Source organism: Populus euphratica, unplaced genomic scaffold (assembly GCF_000495115.2).
Source record: "Populus euphratica unplaced genomic scaffold, PopEup_1.0 scaffold159.1, whole genome shotgun sequence".
Taxonomy (NCBI): domain Eukaryota; kingdom Viridiplantae; phylum Streptophyta; class Magnoliopsida; order Malpighiales; family Salicaceae; genus Populus; species Populus euphratica.
The window spans coordinates 138,263-157,687 of record NW_011499962.1 but is presented as its reverse complement, the minus strand read 5'-3'; the positions used below and the strand labels follow the sequence as shown (position 1 = coordinate 157,687).

Genomic DNA, 19,425 nt, shown 5'->3' with positions numbered 1-19,425 from the left:
ATTTACTTACATCCACGGAAGGAAAAGGGAGAATTCGAACATATGAGATAATTCTTTTTATAAATTTTGCAGTGTATTTAAATCTTAATCAATTTGACCAGGATATAAATTTATTTTAGCAGGGGTACAAAAATCATGTATTTAACATTAAAAAACAAGTTCATTAAATTTAATTTATGCTTTGAAAGTATTTAAGAAATTGATTGTTTTTATGTTTTAAAAGCGTTTTTAAAAAAATAATGATTTTTTAAATTTATCTTGGTATTTCCTTTAAATTATTTTTTATATTTTTAGATCGTTTTGATATGTTGATATTAAAAATAAATTTTAAAAAATAAAAAAATATATTATTTTAATATATTTTAAAATTAAAAATATTTTAAAAAATAATTACTATTATAATACATAAATAAGCTATAAATATTACAAAATGGGAGTCTCAACATCATGCTAAAGCATAAAAAAAGCTATGGTTAGATTAACAAATTTAAAAGTTTGGTAACTAATTTGTTAGCCACTACATCAGTTGGGGACTTTCATAACAATCCAAAAGATGACCCAAAAAGAGAGAAATTTTAAGAAAATATCATGACCAAGTGTGTGAATGAGATAGCATTTTAATCAGAGTTTTTACAGATTTTGAATTTTTTTATTTTAAATTATTTTTTAAAAATTATTTTAACATATTAAGATAAAAAATAAATTTTAAAAAATAAAAAAATATTAATTTAATACATTTTTTAAATAAAAATTACTTTACAAAAATAACCTTTACCGCAGACATACAAACACCGGTATGAAACTGGTCCCAGCTGTCCAAAGGATCTTCCAAGAAAATATTATTGCTAGATTAGATTGCATTGACCATTCTACACCTTCGCAGGGGATTCTTATTACACACACATTCACACTCCTTTAACTGCCTCCAAGGTCTCCCCTCGTCTGTCTTTGTCCCCTCTTGTCCAAAACCATTTCGCTTGATACCATGTTCTAGCTTGTGGTGGTTCCATCGCAAAGCCAAAGCCCACCAACGATCAATTCTTGAACCAGTCCCAACAATATGTGAATATTTCCATCACTTATTGAATTTATCTATAATGGGTTGTTGTGTTAGCACCACCACTGAACCTTCAAAGCTGAAAAAACAGCAACATTCTCAAGTAGGATCTGAATCTTTGAAGCAAACCAAGTCGCCACCTCCTTCTCTTTACCAAGAAGAAACTGTAAAAGAAGTCCTCTCTGAAATCCCAAAACCACCACAGAATCCCATCAAGAATCCACACCAGGAAACTGACCTGCAACAACAAGAAGTCCCCAAGAAGGAAAGAATCCACATTGACCCAGCATTTCTCGATGAGATCAAGATTCAAGAGAACAAGTTCCAGAACCATGAAAAAATTTCGGAAGAAGAAGTTCATCATCAAGTTCAGATCTTTGAACAAGATGAATCTGAAGTTTGCAGCTTGAGCTATAGTGAAAGCATCTCAACAACAACAACGAACAACAATGACAGAAGAGACTATTATGATGATGAGAATGAGGTTAAGCAAAGAGTGTCTAGATCTCCATTGCCACCAAGAAACCGGGTTTCAGGTGAATTGGGTCCAAGAAAGGACCGGGTCGTGGGCAGGTCACCCACCCGGAGAACAACAGAACAGTCACCAAGCAAGAGAAATGGTGCAATGAAAGGTGGGCCAGTGAGGTTGGTTCAGGGCCGGGAAACGGGTTCCGGCCAAGTGGGAGTTAGGAGGGGTTTGAGACCCGACCCGAACAGGAGAGACCCGGGTGAAGGGTCAGCGAGAAGGTCCAGGTCACCGGCTACAAATAGATCTTTAATGGGTCGGAGCCCATCCACTAGAAGGACAAACCGGTCCCCAGGCCGGGTCAGGAAGGATCCCAACGAGGGTGGCGGTAGTAGCGGTAACAAGGATAATGGCATGGAGGCCAAGTGGCCAAGCACTAATAATAGTGATGATAATGGGACTCAAAACGAGTCACTAGAAAACCCTCTGGTGTCACTTGAGTGCTTTATCTTTCTTTAAACGGCGGATATTCCGGTGCAATATTCCAGCCGGTGTTAGTGTTTACTGATTACTTGGCTCACTTTTTGTGACCATTTTTTTTTAATTTTTCTGGTTTTCTTCTGTTTTTAGTGAATTATAGTAATGGTCAGTTTGGAGACGCGGACAAATGAGGAGATATTGTGTTGGGGCTACTCAGATATGCAAAGCCATTGAATTGACCATTGATCCCCTTTCTTGCCTTGTTTGCCAAGTTCTCTGTCCTTATGATTAGTCTATTTGCTTGCCTGCCATGCAAAAGATTTGCCTACCGAAGCAATCTGATTTTCTCTCTTATAATGTAGAAAAGACTGAAAAGATTTAATGAAATTACTTTGCTTGTTAATTGTGAAACCAGATTGCTTTCTGCTTCTGGAGTTCACCTTTGTTTTTAGAACACAGATGGGCCCTCTCCCTTCACATAAGTAAATGAACTTTCCGAGAAAAACACCTCACATTTCTTATATTCCTGAATATTAACATATCATAATAATTTTAAAATATAAAAAAATAAATAAAATATTTTTAAATAGTTAAAACAAAAGGTGTAAGTTTGTGTAGTAAAGATTGCTTCTTTTTTTTTTTAAGGAATTTTTACTTGAAAATGTATTTAAATAAATTTTTTTGGTTGTTTTTTTTTAAGTATGGCTTAAAAATATGTTTAAATAGTAATTTTTAAAATTTTTTTTAACATTATTACATCAAAATAAAACAAATAAAAAACTGATTTTTTTTTTAAATAAAGTTTTAAAAAAACACATTCAACTGCACTCGCAAATACGTTTTCTTGGCAAGGAGAATCAATAAAGAAAAAAGATTCCCATCTCAATTCCAAACAGTACTCGACTAGACATGAATTTCACTAGCAAAGAAGCTCTTGAAGTAAGTTATCCAACTAAATAATTTCATTTACTGTGAAAATGGGTTTTCCATCTGCTTCGTTGAGCGAGCCAGAAGTAGTAGTTTCTGTTTTCTTGGCAGAAAACATAGTCGAGTCCCATAAAAGCCTTCGTTGGTTTGCAAGGAGGGTGGAGCGGCGTCGTGAATTCATGGCATGAAATTATTTACTGCAGCCCTTCACAAGTCGAGCCACATTCACTATAAAACATTTATTGTTATATGCATCTCCTCCCGCCATTCATTTCACCTTAAAAAAGGGTTGATTGTAAGAAAAAAAATTATGAATGCTTTTGTCTCGCAATATTTGTGTGTTCTTACAAGTTACAAGCACCATAAATAATGCCCAACGTAGCTTGAGATTATAAACTTGGATTCAATTATGAATCTCTGTCTCTGATTCAAATTTAAAAATGAGGTGAGTTTATATTATTTTTTTTATTTTTTTTTCTTGAAAGTATATTAAACTAATTTTTTTTTATTTTTTTTATATTAGCATGTTAAAATGATTAATAAATATAAAAAATTTATTTTTAAATAATAAATTAATAACTGCCAGTTATAAGGAATGACAGCCTATGGTGGTTATGTGTGGTGGAGTCGAAAGAATTTAAAGAAGAAAACAGGACGAGTTAAAAAAGTAAGTTTAATACCCTATGTAACATTCTTTGACTTATAAACTCAAAATATACTATATATAAATTCATATATATATATTATTGTTTAGAAATTTTAGCAGAGTGTTCATTGTATTTTTTAAATATTAAATTATCAATTCAATTATTTCTCAACATATAACATTGATAACAATATTTATTTTATTATTTGAATTTTAAAAATACAAGCATATTTTAATATTTCTATTCTATTTTCTATACGATACTATGATAAAAATTAATAAATTTATAAAATATTTATACAACCAATTATAATTTAACTTAATAATAATAATAATATTATAAATTATATCATACACATCGCATCGCATCTTGTCATAAATAATTTTGGTACACTCATAAAACTAATGGTATATGATCAATTACTTAAGAAGCTAATTATTTAGAGGCGGTCTATTGTTTTAAAATAGTTTACAAACATATTTTTTTAATTTTTTATAATTATTGGTATTATCACATCCAAATCATTAAAAAAAATACTAAAAAAACATGAATAGAATGCTTTTTTAAAACAAAAATCACTTTTTAAAAAAATATTAAAAAAAATAAAAGCATGACAAACACCACTTAATATTATTATTCATAGAACGCAATAAGTGTCACAAAAAGAGGGAGATTTGCACTGATTTAAATCTTGTACATACATGCGTGCTGCATTTTCATTAAATACGATGTAACTTTTTCTGTCCAGTGGAAGCGTGGGGGAGTGGGAAGAAACAACTGCTGGAAAACACAAGGCAGCCATGAAATTGTCTTGCATGATAGAAATTGAAATTTTAAGGTGGGAAGGAGGAGGGGAACCCCACCTTTTCTAGCCGTTTGAGGATTGAGAGGATACGGACAGCATCATCAGTACTGGTCCAAGTTTTTAATATTATGCCGTTCATGGCGTTTGGTGGTGGCTTGTGTGCAGAAAGCAAGCAATGCGCAAATGTATCTGTTATTTTGGACTCTTCCTCTTGGTTCTCTACTTACTTTTAAAGGTATTTTTTTATTATTTAAAAATATTAATATTTTTTTATTTTTAAAAAATTAATTTTAATATCAAAATAATCTTAAAAACATTAATTTTAATTAAAAACCAGGTTAAAATGAACTTCCAGACAAAGTACAAATCACGATCGCACTTCACATTAAAGAAAGGTCCCTGTGGCTCAAGGCTGACAATTAAAAATTAAAATGAGAACCAAAAGAAAGGCTAGCTTTATCAATCCTTGAAATCACTGTGTGACTTTGGTGTAAAAGCCACTTTTGGCCTGTCTCTAGAAAAAGACTGAGAGAAAAAGAGAGTGAGGTGGGGCAAAGCAAGAAACGGGCTATTTTTTTGTTTGAAAATATATTAAAATAATAATGTATATTTTTTTATTTTTTAAAAATTATTTCTGATTTTAATACATTAAAATAGTATAAAAATATTAAAAAAAAACATACTTGCACGTATCTTATATCAATCCATGGATACATTATAAATGCATTGACCCCTTGCTTCTAACATCGACACGCTCATGCATTAAAATCAAACTTCACTCTGCTTTTTCAATGTCCATTAATCTTCTGATTTAGGAGACAGGCCCATAAGGTAAGGGCCCATCTAATGAGGATTTATTGTGATGGGCTTTGTGTTACTTTCCGAGCCTGCCATAACACTGAAAGTATTGTTGAAATGAGCTTACCATAAAGTTGAGATAGGACGAGATCTTAGCCCAAAAACATCACACTTTTAGCTGGGCTTTCAAGTCTGTTTGGGGACTTAAAAAAAGGAATTTGAAACTTAATTCAGATTAAACTTTTAATTGCAGCAGATAAAATATTGATATAGCAAAATCTGGTTGAATGGGTGAAGTTTTAGAGATTGCAGCAGATAAAAAAACAAAAAACATCTAAATAATATTTCATATTTTATGGGTTATTGAAAGTTAAAAAGATAATAAATATAATAAAATAATGTTTAAGATCTATTTAAAAAATTTTAATAAGAAAAACAATTTGAATTGAATTTTCATGAAAAATTTATTATTAGCATAACTATTTTCATATCAAATAAATAATAATTGAAAAATATTAAAATTCAAATGAAAAATTATAACAATATTTAAAAATCATTTCAAAACTAAATTGCAAGTAAATCTGTTAATTGTTGTGGAGGGCACCCCACTCCCCCTCAAAATAGTAATAATAATAATAAATAAATAAATTAACGTTTAGCATCTGACCCCAGTAGCCAGGCCTTGCTTATGACAAGTCATCCATTGCCTAAATAAAAACTTTTGCACGCCCCAGCGAGCCTACAACCTCATTCAGAGATCAAGACATCCTCTGCTACGAGTGCAGGAAATGGTTTCCATCACTGGAACATCTAAAAGCACAAGTCACATCTATCTGACAAGTTATATGATCTCTGCATCATTATCTAGGGTTTATAGCCTGGTGGGTTTCCTATTCCCGCCAAGACAACGCAGGCGGAGTCTTGAATCATGTCAACTCCCAGATCGGTGATCGGTCTTCACAAGTATGAAGAAGAGACAAGGTTTCCCTCAAGTCATTAATCATCTTGCCATTGCATCAGCTTTGAATCATCTTCTTAAAACTGAATCCTTTAACATGTACAAGGTATGGCCCTTAAACTTCTTTTGTACTAAAGAACAATTACATTCATCAATATTTCTTTTTTACAAGTGCAACGATCCTTTTGAGAGGAAAAACAATCCATCTTCGGGGATCCAATTCCACCTAGAAAACTTTCACATACTAATATAAAGCAAAGATGAAACTGGGGATGGAAGCTTCTCTGCTGATTCGAAAATGAGTACATGCCAATGCTGCGAACTCATTCAAAATCTAATGTCAAACATACGTGACATAAAGAGAAGCCTTCACTCCAGATAGGATGGTCTGTGAGCAATCGAACTTTTGCCAAGTTTGTGATCGAATGTATTGGGTTTTACGATGGCATTTTCATGTCTAGTTTTGTTGTGTTGAGATCGAACTCGAGCTTGAGTTTGTGTCAGGGTTGGCAGTGGGATTCGGTAATTGATTGATATGTTGTTGATTGTGAGGGTAGAAGGGGCGTTCGGGAGGACAAGGCACTGGTGCTGGAACCGCTATGAAGGTGGGAATGTTATCTCCAGGCATCAACACAGAAACTCCATTTGCATATACAGTCATCTGAACAAATTCAAAATGAATGGATGTCAAATTCCATCAACCTCTCAAAACTTGCGAAAAACAAACAAACTGCATTTGGAAAGGACTTTGCAGTTCAGTAAATTAGATTAATCCAGGGTAATTGTAAGTGTATCACAAGTCATAAGCTAGTATATGGACGTATAATGGAGTTTCAACAAAATCAGCATTCCTCTCCTAGCAGTGGTTGTCTGTGTTACCATCAAGCATAGTTTCCATTCATGCAGTGTAGACGGGTTCCATCCATAATTTGGTGGTTCAGCAACCTCATTAATTATACTTGATTTTGCAACACGGCATGAAACAGAACAAAATCACTTGGGATCATACGGTTCTGGATGGTTGAAGCAATAAATAAAATTAATAAGACAAGCAAAACATGACACAAACAGATTAAATGTTCAGAAAATCCATGCACATGCTAGTGTTTGATTACTACAGACTCTCAGTTTATTTTCCATGTTCGTAGTTTATTGGATAAGGTACGAACTAACAACATTATCCCAACAACGAACATGTGCATTTGACTATTGCTCATTTTTTATAAGATGGCCCATTTAATTTGTGCACGCCGAGGGCAAACAATTCTATATAAGGATGGCCTACAGTACAGCAATGCTAGCAGATGCAAGGCATTTATGACTCGTATCCACTTAACAGCTGGATTTTGTTACTGAGTGACAAACATGTGCACGGGACTTATTTCTTAGTGCAGAAATACATTTAATGTCTCAACTACATGATTAAGGCCTGTAGCTGATGTAAACTGTACATTGCTAATCTAGGAAGATACCAATTTGAACTCTAAAACACATTTGAAAACATGCCTCATGCTCCGGTGGCCCTTTTCTCAATGCTTTTTCCTTGAGCTTCACCTAATTTCTATCAGGTTTTACAACTTAAGCTACTGCATATCACGTCAACTCAAAGATCCAGTATGTTGATGTGGAGCCAATTGAGTTTAACGAGAGTCATCTGCCCCACAAAACAATATCTTCCAACCCTGGACCCTGAAAATAAATGCAGTCCCCCAACTGATAATCTGAAAACAGTTAAAAGACCACCTTGTCTAAGTTGATACGAAGTGCCTATATGGGTCCTTAAGCACTATATCACAATAAGTAAACTGATTTAGACCTATCACAGAAAAGCTCCCACGAGCACTCTTACAAGCTGAGAATAATCAAAGTGATCAACTGATTAGGATTCTCATCATCTGATAACTTTAGATGAAGCTTTAAAAATGCACAGTTTCACAAACGTTGGATTGTTAGCATTTGTATCACTTCATAAAGTCGAAATCACTTCTTTTCTTAGGTCCCACATAAGGCCTAAGATTGAACAATAAGGTTGGATCTACAAGTGGGCCTTGGGTGTTTCTTTAAAGGTATGGCACATGGTAGACCAGAGAAGTGATGCATCAAGCAGGACCCCTCCTAGGATACTACAGGAACAAAAATCTTAAACCTCAGATGGTTTATCTCCCTTCATAACAGCACATAGCTACGTTGTTTAAAGCTAGCAGGACACTTTTGTGACCTAAAATAGCTAGTAGGACACAGATAGATTTGAAAATTAATAAGAAGATGATAATTAAACTAAGGATGTGTCCACAGAAAACCTGTCAACGACCATAAGCTCTGGACATGCGGGACGGCATAAAGATCAGTACTATAGAGGCTCGTAACCAACATGTACTAACGTACAATGGTGGGTTTAAACAACAAGTACATCTCTACTCTTTTAACTCATTGGTTTGGGGCCAACCATTCATTCAATAGACAACTTCTTGGATGGGCCATTGCCCCATCAATCAAAATTAGAGGACAGGACAATTCCTAAATGATGAATTTTTAACTAAAGAATGAAAATGCAGATGGGGAAAATAATGTATTTTATCAGCTTCAGTTTTATGACTTCTGCAAAGTGCATGCTTACAGAGCTAGTAAATCTTGCATTCGAATCGGACTCTGATCACTTTGATAGTAAAACCAAAAACCAGTGGTTAAATCCATTTAGACATCAGACAGTAACTCATTCAAGGACAGCTAAAACTTGCTTATGTGGAAACATCATGATACACATTCAGGCTATGGCCAGGCCTGGGAGATGAGGAGAAGGGTTACAGGTGGTTAATCAGAATCGGTTTAACATGATTACATGGCTAGTGCAAGGAGAGATCTTTGTTTGTAAGTTTCAAGGGGACATTTGGTGATGACAAAAAACAGAAGAGCCAGTGAAACAAATAAAGCAGGTGAAAATGTTTAAGGAAATATAAACAAGTAATGAGATCCAGATGGAAATTAGAAGAAAAAACCAAGAGGAGTTGGTGATTAAGGCTAGAAGCTTATTTTAATGGCCAGATTCCTTTGTTATGTTTTGAAGCAAAAATAACCAAGATAAATCCTCTTGAGTGCAATAAATCCTTCTCTGGAAAACATAATTATGAATCAACCGAGAATAAGAACACGTAAAATTATGAAAAGAAACCAATTCTGCAACAAAACATTAAGACAGACCTACAATCATCACTGTTTGCAAAAATCAATATAACCATCCAAACTGTCCCAGAAAAAAAACGAAGAAGAAAAGAAAGAAAGAAAGTCACAAAATTTCCCTTCAAAAACTTGCAAAAAAATGTAACGTTTCCCTCAAAAAACTGAGATCTTTTACCCTTCAGAAGGCTAAAGAAAACCACACATTATCCAATCAAATAAGAAATTCTTGAACAAAGAAAATAAAATGCAAGCATAAAGGACAAAAGGGTATCACTCACTTTTGGTGAAGGGTGTCCAAGCTTAGAATTGAACCTCGTTTGAGACTCAAGATCACCATGGCCACCTCTACCTGAAGTGGGTCCAAGAAACCTTTCAAAGATGGCCATAACCAAGAACATTGAAATGAGAATGGCAGTAGCTACAAACCCAAAAGAGACAGCATTAACTGAATTGTCAAAATGTCTCCAGAGTTGATCCTCTCTTTGCGCATTCAACAATGGAGATTCTGTTGGTGGCCAGACATTATAGCCACCATCATGAGCAACCATTTTCTTTCCTTTCTTTCAAGTTCAATATTTTAGCTCGTGAGCTCCAGTTTCATTATCATTACTTCGCTCACGAGAAAGAGAAAAGCAGAGAAACTGATGCTTGATACCTGACAGCTTATGGTGTGTTACCAAAAGGTAAGGCGCTCCTTAAGGCTTTCTAACTAGGAAAAAAAAACAAAAGAAAGAAAAGAAAAGAAAAAATCAAAGCTAGAACGACCTTGATGGACTGCTTAGAGACTTTGGTATTTCAAGGACTCAAGAAGGAGAGATTAGAGAAAGAGATGCGGGCTATCTTTTCTTTACAGAGAGGTGACTGGGCTTAGAGGGAGGAGGAAAGAAGACGGAAAGCTTTGGAATTTGGATAGCTTTGTCTGCTCCTTAACTCTTTTGGTGTTATAAATGGGGAAATGGTTGTTGTGGCAGTTGAAAATGAATTTTCAGTTTATTAATATGGTTACGTTTGAAATTGTTAAAACAATTTTAAAAAAATATTGAAATGAAATTTTTAAATTTTTTATTTGAAATATAACCTATCAAAACCATTAATTTCAAGCCAAAAAAATCCTTTTAAAACACTTAAGTCTTGTTTGTTTTTGTATATTAAAAATATTTTTAAAAAAATTTAATTTTTTTTTTCTTTACTTCAAATTATTTTTTAATTTTTTAGATCATTTTAATGCGTTGATATTAAAAATAATTTTTTAAAGATAAAAAAATATTATTTTAATATATTTTTGAGTGGAAAGTATTTTGAAAAATAACTCTAACTATAATTCCAAATAAATAATTAAAAACAGAAATATTACTCTTAAACACTGCAAGTGTATTTATGCTTATTTTTCTTTATAGATTTTATTGGGGAGATAATTTTGGCAATTAACATATAAAATAAAAGAATTGGTAAATTAATATAGGATCAAATTATTAATTTTGATAAAACATTATACTTTTGAATGTTATATTTTTAAATTGGGATATTTAATTAAATATCATGTTTTAAATTATGATATTAATTAAATTTATGACAAATTAATTGACTAATTCTAATGATCAGTTAAATCAATTGATCAAAAAATATAAAACAAATATTATATAAACAGTAACTCTCAAACAAACAATTAAAAATAAAAATATGACTTTCAAACACATTCAATTGCAAGTGTATCTATGTTTGTTTTTCTTTATACATTTTACTGTGGAGATAAATTTGACAATTAACATATAAAATAAAATAATTGGTAAATTAATATATAGCATCAAATTAAATATCATGTTCTAAACTATAATATCAGTTAAATTTAAGATAAATTGATCCATTGATTTATAATGATAAGTTAAATCAATAATATGTAAACAATAATTTTTTGAGATTTAAATTAAAGTGTGTTTTGAACTCTATAAATTGTACAAAAATATATTTTTTTATTCATAAAATATATTTTAAAAAATTCATAACATTATAATTTTTTTATGTGAAATAATCAATAAATTTATATAACTAGATTAATTAGCTGACTGATTGAGCCAAATAATAAAGTTACATATTAAATTGTCTCATTTTAAAAGTACAATAAAGTAAAAATATGATAGTTCACTAACTCTTTTTTAAAAAGTATTATTCTGGAAAAGTTTTAAACTTACCACACTGTTTTTTTTTTTTTAAAAAAAAAAATCTTATGGTGGTAGTCTTCAAAGTTAAAGACAAGCCACAGCCACTTGAGGTTTTCAAGTTCGAGTATTGTCATCTTGGAATAACATTCTAGAGAATTGGGATGATGGAATTTAACATGAGTTCTGAATTCCATATCAAATGCCTATCTAAATTTGAACGCAGAAAGAGATTTAAGCTGTGCTAAAGACGGCTTAGATACCATGGCTCTTTAAAAATAAAAAACACAAGAAAAGGCAATTAAGAGGGAAGCTGCTCAAGGAGGTTCATCATCTACCCCATGGATTGAAGAATAGATATGCACTAAAGATTTATACTTGTAAGAAATATGGCAGATGGTATGAATCTATAACAAAAAAAAAAAGAGAGAGTTATAAATACTCCCATATTGAAAATGAAATTTTATATATTATTTTAGCATTTAAATTTATATAAAAAAATTGTGAATTTAAGAATGTAGTAAAATGTAGCATGGTGTTTAGAGTATTTTAACAATTATTTTTTAAAGAATTTTTAGTCCAGAGCACTTCTAAATAATTGAAAAATATAAAGTGTAATTTTAAATAAAATTGAATTTTAATTAATTTTTTTTAGGACCGCACACTCAAAAAAACAAAGAAAACTACACCATGGACACAAACTTAATGGCTCAAGATTAATCGAGACATTGTTTTCATTTTTTGGGTTACAAAATGCAGAATCGAACTTTGAAATAAGAAAGATCCAGGGCATAACAAGGCTCCTGGCGTGATCATAATTAAACCACGCTCCAAGAAACTGAAAATTAACAAAAAATTCAAGTTTAATGAAACTGGAATGTTGAAGTTCTTAGGAGAGCGACCAGGGGCGGAGCAAGAAAAAAAAATTGAGGAGGGTTAAATTAAAAAAATTATTTTAAAATTATTTGTTTTATTAAAATATGTATTAAATGAGGATCAAGGAAGGATTAGAAAAATTTTCCTTGCAGGGGCTGGGGCCTTGCCAGCCCCCCCTGCCTCCGCCACTGAGAGTGACGGCAAGAAGAAAGGATTTCGACAAACTTCACACAACCTTACATGGCCGAAAATCTCACAATCATGGCTAACTTTTATCATTCAATATCTTCATGCATGCCTTTGACTGGATCAAAAACCACGTAACATGCAAGGTTAAAAAGAAGTGAGCTCCTTTCCATCAGTACAAGGGCATCCTAACCAAACAGTTCAGGCCCCTAGAGCATATTTTTTTCTTCCCTTAAGCATCACGCAACAAATAATTTGTAACAAAAGCTTTCCAGACAGGTTAATATTTTGACTTCAAAAAGAAAGGGAACCCAGTTCTCGTTATGGGCATGCTGCAGAAAGCTTTTGGGGAAATTACATTTAATATGCTATAATTTAGTATGAATTACATTTTGTTTTTATAATTTGAAAAATAATGCTTTGCATTATGTAGTTTGATATTTAAAAACTTTATCTCAAATTACTTGAAAAACTATATGATATAAAATGTAATTTTTTTGAACTATAAAGACAAAGCGTTATTTAGAGATTAAACTATATAAAATTCAAGTGTTAATTGGATGCAAAGTATAAGTTTTCAACCTATAAAGATAAAAATTCACGCTAAACTGTCAAACTAAGATGTTAAATGTTAATTCATGAACTTTGCCTAAGTTTAATGACTCCATAGAATTGTTTGCACCTGGCAACAAAGGAACATTATCCAAAGCTTGGAGCTCGACTCTTTTTGCTTAACTATGAAGAAGGAAACAAAGTTATGGGAGTTCAATCATAAATGCCACTCGTAGCCATCAATTCCAAAACCCAATTTATTAGGGAGCTCTCTATACCAGGGGAGATGCATCAACTTAAGCATTTATATGGTAATAGGGATGAGTAAAAAAAATTAAAAAATTAATTAAAATAAAAAAATAAAAAAACTGAATCTTGAAAAAAAAATAAACCGATTAAAGTTTTAAAAAAACTAATCGATTTGGTTCAGTTTTATAAATTTAAAACTGAAAAAACCAAACCAAAATCTAAAAAACTAAGCAAAATAAAAAAAACCAAGTCAAAACAAAAAAACTAAGTCAAAATAGAACCAAACCAAAAAACCAAGTTAAATTGGTTTGAACAAATTGTTCTAAAAAATCAAACCGAATCGAATTAAAACTGATCGATTTGAATTAACTTTAATTTTTTTTAAAAAAATTAATTTAGTTATTTTTTTTTTATAAAAATTAAATCAAATTAAAAATAATATACATATATTAGATTTGCGTAGGTAAAAGATTATACACCATAATTGGCACCACGTCCAATCCAAAAATCTAACCTAATAAATTATGGATTCATTTGATATATAAAAACTTTTCTTAATTTGCTCGTAATTCCTTTCCAATATTTTATATTTATTACTTTGAAAGCATGCAGCTAGCTAATTTTTTAATAGGCACCATCTACTTTTCTTGGGTCAAAACTTCTCACAGAAAAATTGATTTAGAACTCGATCTTGTCATTTTGGTCCTGGCAATCCTTTGACAATGTCTCATTTAATTCAGTAGTTAAACATCCAATTAACTTCATATGATGTCTACGCAAATCTCAAAATTTACATGGACTCGAAGACCTCATAACATGTTTTATTAATTTATACATCAGCAGGTTCTCATACATAAGAGATTTATTTGATTAAATTCCTTGCATAAATAAACAAACAAGTGTTAATAAAATTTCACTCGTGAAAGTCTACCTACTCTTAATTATCCCATTTCTTTGTGTTTTAAGGACTTAATTACATGTAGCGCCCGAAAGAAATATTGTGAAAATACAATTAAAAAAAATTCAAGAATAAACTAATACCATTACATAAATGGAATCCAAAATTGGCTTTGACATTAAAATCGAACTCTAATGACTTATAATCTTCATAAATATTTTCCCTTACTTATTACTTCTCCACATATATAAAAATACAGAGAAAGCAACTGCCATGAAGGAACCCTAATCTCAAAATCTAATAAAATTTATAGAAGAGAGCAGACCTTAAATTTTGATGAAGTTGTCCGATGCCGTCCTCATTAATACCCCATCCGATGATGGTGAAATTAATGGTCAGTACTATGGCGAGGGCTTGAGATGGGACTCGATCGGCGGTGGACTTTGAGCCAGGCAGGGGGGCAATGGAGCAGTTACAGTGGACATCGAGAATGCAGGTTGCTGTATATGAAACTATAATTTTTTTTATTTTTTTATTAATATAAATATCTAAACTAACTTGAATATTTTTATTAAACTAACAAGATCAACAATTAAGTATTAGTTTATTAATAAGATGCTTTTTGAAGTATTTTTTATTAAAAAAATATATTTTTTTATTTTTTGACATAGCATATTAAAACCATAAAAAAACTAAAAATTATTATTTTTATATTAAAAAACAATTCAACAGACATGTTAAACTATATTTACCAGAGAACAACCATCCATAGTAAATATAGCTAATAGTAGGCATGAAATACCCCATTATTTAAATAGATTTAACAAGACAAAGAATTAGAAATTGCTAAATCAGTAAAGATTAGTATTGCATTCAAATGAAAGTTGGTTAAAAATTATTTTAACAATTTTTTAGATTATTTTAACATATTAATATCAAAAATATTTTTATTTTAAAAAAGCATTATTTAATATATTAAAAAAAAACATTTTCTAATAACAAAGACAACACCTCCATACTTTCCACGTACCTAAACGAAGAGTGACCTTAAAAAGACTCCATCACATGCAACCATGTCGGGTTATGTGTCCACGTCTTCCAAAACCTATTAGCCATATGGTCCCCTCTTGTATCCTTTTCCCACGTGTCACTTCATATCAATTTTCCACGTGGCACCAATAAAAAATACAAAAAAAAAAACCGACATACATATCCACTTCTAGTGTCGGCCTTTCCAAGTTCTAACCAACATGTGGACATCAGAATGCTTCAGATTGTCTCCCATATCAACGGTCTAGATCACGATCCCATCCCATCAAATCTTAGCCGTTGATTTAAGGATGCTCATCGTAGTCAAAGCCAAGTGCGTCAAACACCAAGAACTGCAGTAAATCCATGCGTGCAGGGTACGATTCGCACGTGTGGTTGCTAGAGGGTTTCAAAATTGACTAGTGGCAGCAATAGAATAACAAAGAAGTAGAAGCAGCAGCGAAGCGAGCAAGCACGGCGGCTGTGTCAGGGTGCGGGTTAAGTAGGGTCAGGGTCAGGAACATGTGAGTCAGGTGTCCTTGTAAATAATAAAGTTTATTTTAAAACATTTTTATTTTATATTAAAAAATATAATTTAATTTTTATGAATATATTGTGTATATAGGGTTTTTTTATTTCACATTTAAAAAATAAAATTTTTATCTAATAAATTTTAAAATTATATAATAACCGTCAAGTAAAGAATAATTGGTTTATATATATAAAATTCAGCTAAACAAGGAAATAAACCTTTGATTGCCTTCTATTTAATCTAAATATTTTATCTGTAGTAATAATTTCTCATAAAATCTTAATAAATTTTTTATTTTAAATTTTTTTTAATAATTTTAACAATTTAATTCTCTAACAATTCTTTTATTTTTTAAACTATTGTATTAACTTTTTAATTTTTAAATTATTTTTTGCCTAGCTATTACATGTTAACATTCTAATATATCACACTTTTACAATCATAATATGCTGAAAAATCTATAATATTTTCATGTGTTTAGAGAGCTTATTAGTATTTTCTTTTGATCCTGATCTAATTATTTTTATTATTTTTATTTTAATAAAAAAATTATTAAATCCTGAAAAATGACCTTAAAGAAATATATTTAAAAATAGTGTCCATGCAAACTTCAAATTTTATATTGTTTTTTAATTAACACGAATATTTGAGCTAATTTATACATATCTTAACTAATCTCATGGATCTTAAAGTTAATAATTATACAGGCTTTCAGTGGCTTGAAAGTTCGTAAGACTCGAACTAATACTATATAGGGAGCAAACTCAATACTTGACCAGTCAAGTTATACTTATCAAGATTTTACTTTGTTTTTATTCTCTTTTTATTGTTAATATAAGTATCCATCCCAGCTTATACGCAATTCAACTGATCCCACTTGCTTTAAATTTAGCAGCTATATAAGTTTCCGGTGGTCCTGAGATTTGTAAGATTTAAATTGATGATTTTTAAAAAATAAACCCAGGATCTGATCAATTAAGCTACACTTATCAAAATTTTATTTTATTTTTATTTTTTTATTAATTTAGATATCCAAATCAATTTACATATACCTCAATTAATTTTATAAATTTTAAAATTAATAATTATATAAATTTATAATAATCCTAAAATTTACCGGTGAAATGGAGTAAACTTATAACCTGATTTTATTTTTGTTTTTTTTTTTAGATTAACGTGGGTGTCCGGGCCAGCTTGCGTGTACCACGACTAATCCCACGGGCCTTGAAGTTAACGACCATGTAAGCCTCTAGTGGTTATCATATGAGCAACCAAGGACTCGAACCTGAGATCATAGAAGAAACAAACCCCTTAATTCCAAGTTTTTATCACTTGGCCATCACCTAATGCTTATTTTATTTTTGTTCTTCGTCGTACAAGAGGTGGGTGCATGGTGGCTCGTGAATGGGGCTAGCCTTACGGGCTCACGTGAAAGAATCTATTACTTTCCTTTACAATTTCTTGGCTTTTCATGTTTTATTTTGCTCAGAGGCAGGTGACTTTCTCTTCTTTTGATGGTACCATGGTGCATCAGCCATTGACCGATTGACAATAAAGGGTCATGGCCTGGGGTTGGGCTTGCAGGCCTATTGTAGCCTAGTGTTCACGAAGGTGACCCAAAAGCCCTTTTTAGACTACAAAAAGTGATGGAGGGGGTCAGATTTATGGGGTTTTATGTATCTCTTGCACTTCATGAAGATCTTATCCATATTGGTTTTTCTTGCGTCTGGGAAAGCAGTTTTCATTTTTTTTTTTTATAAATACTTATAAAATATAAAAATAAATAATATTTTATTCATTATAATTTAAGCATGTATTGGATCACAAGTAATGTTAATAAGTAATGCTAATGTAATTTGTAAAAAAAAAAAAAGAGAAAAGAAATATATATCTTATATTTTTATAATTAATTTTAACATTTATAACTTTTAAGATAAAATTAAATAACAACTATCCAGTTTAATTTAAAATATAATTATTTTTTAACAGTCATAATATTAAAAAATATAATATTTTATTATAATATTTTCAAGTCTGACGAAATATGTTATTAAACAAAAAACTATAGACAGTTAAAAAAACATATATATTTTTTTAATTTTTTAAAATTTATAGGATTTAATTATATCTTAAAAATATTATATTTATATAAAACAACTAAACACTTTAAAAATAATATTTCCACACTTCTAAACCAAATATTTATTTGTTTCTATTTTAAACTATATCTCTACCAAGTGGAGCATCCAAGCAAGACAAGTTTAGTACACTACAAAAGTGAATCTTGAAAAACCTTATACATAAGATCCCATTATCTATGGCAACAAAGCAAGCAACGCAAAAGGATTCTACACCTAAGAAAAGAGAATATCGTGGACATTTTCAAGTACAAGAATTATTCAATTAATTCTAATGGTATCTTCATTACATATGGTTTGTATTATACAATAATGACTAGCATAAGATTGTCACGTCACTTGTGACTGCCGTCCATTGCGTTTTTCGAGCTAGGTTGCTTGAGAAATTCTAACCACGCAACAATGACTACAAAGTTCTTTCACTCCTTCCTCCTCCATGGGCTCAGAGCTCCTCCATGCATGTCTAGTTGCTGTGGTGTCGAAAATAAGGACCATTGACATTATACGTGACAATTCCCCAGCCATCCTATAACCTGCCATGAAAAATAACTGAGTCCCAATTGGTGCCATCGTGAGATATATCCTTTGGATTGGTGGCCAATTTTCATCGCTGGCTTCTGAAGTCGAGATTGGTGAGCTGAGAGTTTGCAAATGTGATCCATCAACAACATTCCATATGTTGAGCTTCCCATCATAGGCTTCGATGTGACCTTTCCATGCCTTTAAGCAATCACCAGAGCTGAATAGTCTTCCTTCAATTTCTACAATTTGATTTGGTGGAACATCTAATTGCCACATTCCTGCCGCTAGATCCCACTTCCCTGTTTGTGGATCATACACCTCGGCAGAGCTCCTTTCGGTTATAAATGGCACCGTTTTATCGGAGTCCCCTCTCATGGCAAACCCCCCTACCACATGAATTTTACCTTGCCATGTTACACCTACACATTTGTACCTCAATGTGCTCATACCAGGCAGGGGGTTCCACACATTAAGAGTTGGATCATATACCTCGGCACAAGAAATCCCCCTTCTACTATCCAAACTGGACTTGCCTCCTGCCACATAAATTTTATTTTCACATATAGCACAAGCAAAATCGTATCGTGGCACGCCTAAGGGTGCACATTGAGACCATTGGTTAGAACGAACATTGTAGCGAAGAACCGATCGTAGCACCTCAACTCCGAGGTCGATGAATTCGTCGGACTCGTCGAAATTGTGAGGTGGTCGCGCTCTGCTATATTGCAATCCACCAATTATGTAAATTGAATCACCTAACGTAACCATTGCAAAACCTTTCAAGACATGGTTTTCAATTAGGCCAGGAATTGAGCTAACATAACTCCATGTGTTACTTGATGGGTTGTAACATTCTATCCAATTGGAAACATTCTTGTGGCAAAATGAGGCATAGACCCTATAGCTCGATGGGGAAAATTCGGGAGATGGTGGTGGCGTTGTTGGCTGGGGTGGAGAATGGAGGGAGCCCAT

General features: G+C 31.9%; 3 protein-coding genes across 3 annotated transcripts; 1 reads left to right on the top strand and 2 right to left on the bottom strand.

Moving 5' to 3' along the window:
- Positions 1-1,097: 1,097 nt before the first annotated feature.
- Positions 1,098-2,042, top strand: LOC105138815 (serine/arginine repetitive matrix protein 1). Its single transcript, XM_011045035.1, has one exon. It carries the CDS (start codon positions 1,098-1,100, stop codon positions 2,040-2,042), a length of 945 nt encoding a protein of 314 aa, XP_011043337.1.
- Positions 2,043-6,173: 4,131 nt separating this feature from the next.
- On the bottom strand, positions 6,174-10,248 carry LOC105138759 (CTTNBP 2 amino-terminal-like protein). Its single transcript, XM_011044943.1, has 2 exons — positions 9,594-10,248; positions 6,174-6,799 (listed from the first exon to the last, which is right to left on the bottom strand). Exons 1-2 carry the CDS (start codon positions 9,861-9,863, stop codon positions 6,596-6,598), a joined length of 474 nt encoding a protein of 157 aa, XP_011043245.1. The 5' UTR covers positions 9,864-10,248; the 3' UTR covers positions 6,174-6,595.
- An 8,052-nt stretch (positions 10,249-18,300) lies between these two features.
- On the bottom strand, positions 18,301-19,425 carry LOC105138814 (kelch-like protein 5). Its single transcript, XM_011045034.1, has one exon. The coding sequence runs from the start codon at positions 19,423-19,425 to the stop codon at positions 18,301-18,303; it is 1,125 nt and encodes a 374-aa protein (XP_011043336.1).

Bases quoted from the DNA above. Each gene is read 5' to 3' on its own strand.
- LOC105138814 (XM_011045034.1), bottom strand. From the start codon at position 19,425: ATGGGCTCCCTCCATTCTCCACCCCAGCCAACAACGCCACCACCATCT.
- LOC105138759 (XM_011044943.1), bottom strand. From the start codon at position 9,863: ATGGTTGCTCATGATGGTGGCTATAATGTCTGGCCACCAACAGAATCT. The intron at 6,800-9,593 runs GTGAGTGATACC...GAATTTGTTCAG, and splicing joins TTGGACACCCTTCACCAAAA to ATGACTGTATATGCAAATGG.
- LOC105138815 (XM_011045035.1), top strand. From the start codon at position 1,098: ATGGGTTGTTGTGTTAGCACCACCACTGAACCTTCAAAGCTGAAAAAA.